At 36.4% G+C, this 3,942-nt stretch overlaps 1 protein-coding gene across 1 annotated transcript; it reads right to left on the reverse strand.

Moving 5' to 3' along the window:
* Window positions 1-853: 853 nt before the first annotated feature.
* LOC102852269 (olfactory receptor 14C36-like) lies at window positions 854-1,792 on the reverse strand. Its single transcript, XM_006893968.1, has one exon. It carries the CDS (start codon window positions 1,790-1,792, stop codon window positions 854-856), a length of 939 nt encoding a protein of 312 aa, XP_006894030.1.
* Window positions 1,793-3,942: the final 2,150 nt, after the last annotated feature.

Raw genomic sequence — 3,942 nt, forward strand, 5'->3', positions numbered from 1 at the left:
GCACATTTTCCTCCCTATGCCTCCAGTTCACATTTCTCTTTGGAAAAAAAAATTTCTTTTATTGTTGTAAAACTACCCCCCCCTTCCAGTCCACTTTGTTATGCAGCTTATTCTGGACTGTTGTCATGCAAATATTACCTAATCATATATTCCTTTAAACAGTTCTTCCCCTCATCTGTTTCAATGTAGTATACATTATTTATTTCTTCTTTTCTTAGTTTTCCCCCAACCCCCATGTCAGTCTTGTTTTATAGCAGTGACATTTATGCAGTATTTGCTATTTTGTGACTGAGATATTTCACTCAGCATAATGTACTCTACAGTCACCCATTTTGTATATCTTATAAGTTCCTGTTTTTCAAGTGCTGCATAGTATTCCATTGTGTGAATATACCACAGCTACTCTATCCATTCTTTTGTTGATGGGCACTTAGGTTTTTTGTTTCCAATTCTTTGCTATTGTGAACAAAACTGCAATAAACATGGGTGTGCATATATCTGCTTGGGTGGCAGTTCTGTTTTCTTGAGGGTATATTCCCAGTAGTGGAATTGCTGGGCCAAATGGTAATTCTATTCTAACTTTTTGAGAAAGTGCCATACTGCTTTCCACAGTGGTTGCACATTTTACACTGCCACAACCAGTGAATAAGGGTTCCAGTTTCTCCACAACCTCCAGCATTTGTTGTTTGCTGTTATGCTGAATTTTGCTATTCTTACTGGGATGAAATGCTATCTCTTAGTTATTTTGATGACATGTACTATATTGACTCTCATTTAGATATCAAGTCAGGTTCCTTCAGTTTGAAAGTAGACAGGGAATCTAATATCAGTGAAATGTCTTAACATAATGATTTTACTTTTTTTCTGAATAGAATATTTCACTCATAATTCTCCTGACAGCCTCCTTTATCTGCTTGTTCCTAAGACTATAGATAATGGGGTTTAGGAAAGGAGGGACTATACAATAGAACACAGAAATGATCATGTCCTGAATTGTAGGTGAGTCGGAGGTTGGCCTCATGTACACAGCATTCACTGAGCTGGCAAAGACTGTCACCACAAGAATATGAGGGATACAGGTAGAAAAGGCTTTTCTTCTTTCTCCTCTGGTTGGAAACTTGAACACAGTAGAAAATATGCGAATATAAGACATGATGATGAAAGTAGAGCAACCACCTACAATCACCACTGCAGAGAAGAAAATTACAGCCTCATTAATGAAGATATCAGAGCAAGAAAGCTTCAGTAGAGAGGGTATGTCACAAAAGAACTGATGAACCACGTTAGACTGACAGAAGGACAACCGGAATGTGTTACCAGTGTGCATACCCGCATATGTTAAACCACTGAATACAGAGGCCAGTGTCATCTGGATGCACGCACGAGGGTTCATAATCACAGGGTAGTGAAGGGGCTGGCAGATGGCTACATAGCGGTCGTAGGCCATGATGGTGAGGAAGAGTAGCTCTATAGAAGCACACAGAACCACAAGGAATATCTGAGCTGCACATCCAACCACAGAGATCACTCTGTTGTCAAGCAGGAACATGACACAAGCCTTGGGTACAGTGACAGAAATATAACACACATCCAGAACAGACAGATTTCTAAGGAAGAAATACATGGGGGTGTGAAGACTCTTGTTACAAGTAGTGACAACGACAATGAGAGAGTTTCCCATCAGAGTGATCAAATACATCAGTAAGAATAGCATGGCATGCAAGACTCTAAACTCCCACACGTCAGAAAATCCCGTGAGCACGAATTCAGTCACTGTGGTACCGTTAGGCATCTTTGGATACTTTACTTTGGACAGAAGAGGCAAAGGCAAATGAACTCTTTAAAACACAGAGAATAATGATGACTGAAGATATAAACCAAAGTTAGCTTCTTGTCCCACATTTATACAATTTTATCTTCTTTAGCTGTTAATTGAGTGAGCTCTGGTGGCCTTATAGGAAGGAACTGTCCTGTCACTCAAAGGCTTACAGTTCAAATTCACCAAGAGATCTGCAGGAGAAAAAAAAGCAGTTACCTCCCATGTGATTTACAGCCTCTGAAAACCTGCTAGAGCGTCAAGTATGACGCAGTTTCAACAAAGTGTGATGCTTTTCTAATCCATCTGTTCTCCAAGGAAGAAAGTGTCAGTCTTCTCCCATGTGATTTACACCCTCACAAAAACCAGCTGGAAGGTCATCTATGAGTGGGCTTCAACTTCAAGGCAATGAGTGACCAAGTAGTGCAGTTCATAGCAAGTTGCACTGCTGACACAAAAGGTGCTTGTCTCTGGAAGTCTGAATCCACCAGTGGCCCCAAGGAGGAAAGGTGAACAGATTCCAGCTTTGGAAACTCAAAAGAGAGCTTCTGTACCTCAGAACTGACTCGAGGGCAGTAAGAGCACATAATTTTTTTAATTTGCTGTTTGCTCTGTCTCAAGAAAATCTCATGCACAACAGGAGGCTCTGCCCAACCCCAATCATCCTCATGATCACTAGCAAATTTCAGTCCCTTGTTGCATTCACAGCTACAAGTCCCATCTTTCAGCATATTTTGTGGTGAACACACAGGACTTTCTTAAGTAGATGGCTAATTTTCTGAAATAGATGGTCATGCTTTCCTCCCTAATCTCCTTTAGGCTGGAAGCACTGTTTTTTTTGTTTGTTTGTTTTTAGGCTGGAAGCACTGTTGAAATCTGTCCATCCTGGAAGTCTCTGAAGATATTTTCAATACTAATGTCATAATTTTCAGTATCAAGGAAACACGTATGCCATCACAGTATATGATAAACTGAAATATAAGTTGTGGAATGATCAGTAGAAAACAGCTTTATGTTGCCTTCTGCTCCTTTACTTTCATTACTTGTATAATTTATTTCTAAGTAATGGCATAAAATATAAAATTAATGGATGTTTTGCATTTCTGTGAGTTACTACATGCAAAAGAAATTTATTTGAATTGAAGTTTTCCAGGAAACTTAAGTTAAAACAGATGTCCCTATATCTTGACACAATAAAATGCTATATCATTAACACATCATTAACTGATGACCAGAAAATTTAAAAACAATTTGCATCTGTAATTTTATCAGAACATTGAAAAAATCTACATATAATTATAAATTCTTCGCACATAGGTAGGAAAAGTATCCTTGTCTATACTTATTCCACTAATATTTTGTTAATTTATTATTTAATTTGAAAATTTACCTTCAGGATATTTTCTCTTAGATGACCACTCTCTGAGAATTTGTCATATGTATTTCTTCTTATTAACTACCAGTATGTACTCTTATTTCAGCATTTTATTCTTCAATTTATCTCATTCTTTTTTCAGAAAAGGTCCTGTTACATAGCTTAAACTTTGTATGTTTTCCCTGATAAGTACTGAGAGCAATTTTGGATTAAATTAAAGCATAGTGAAACAATGGTTATGGTATTAATATTATACATATTCATTCCTAAAATGATCAGATGTTCATATACCTTGGACTTGCTCAATAATATCTTGTGAGTTAAACATTGGGCAATTTAATATTTTTTTGTATTTTAACTCATAGAGTATGACAAAATATCTACATTATCAGGGCCTCTTCTCACTATGAACATGCTTTAACATACATTTTAAAAATCAAAGGGGTGGGTAGCAGGGAAATGTGAAACTATGGAGGGATGAAAATCCAACTTTTCTGTAAACTTTCACTACAATCACAATTAAAAAATGGAATAAATTAAAAGATATTTTATCCTGGTATTTTAAGAAGGTCAATAATATATGATTCTTAAATATTTTCATTGACTTTTTTTCCTTGAAATAAATCCATCGTTTTTAAAATTAAGTCACTGACACAGGTCTTAATTTTTTCTTTTCTTCTACATGATACGTGATATCATGTTAATCATAATAATATCTTCTATTTTTCTTCAATCTCTATGTACTACTTGT

The sequence above is a fragment of the Elephantulus edwardii genome, unplaced genomic scaffold, assembly GCF_000299155.1.
Source record: "Elephantulus edwardii isolate Elephantulus edwardi_28Jun2011 unplaced genomic scaffold, EleEdw1.0 scaffold00133, whole genome shotgun sequence".
Taxonomy (NCBI): Eukaryota; Metazoa; Chordata; class Mammalia; order Macroscelidea; family Macroscelididae; genus Elephantulus; species Elephantulus edwardii.

Coding starts and splice junctions, on each gene's coding strand:
- LOC102852269 (XM_006893968.1), bottom strand. CDS start 1,792: ATGCCTAACGGTACCACAGTGACTGAATTCGTGCTCACGGGATTTTCT.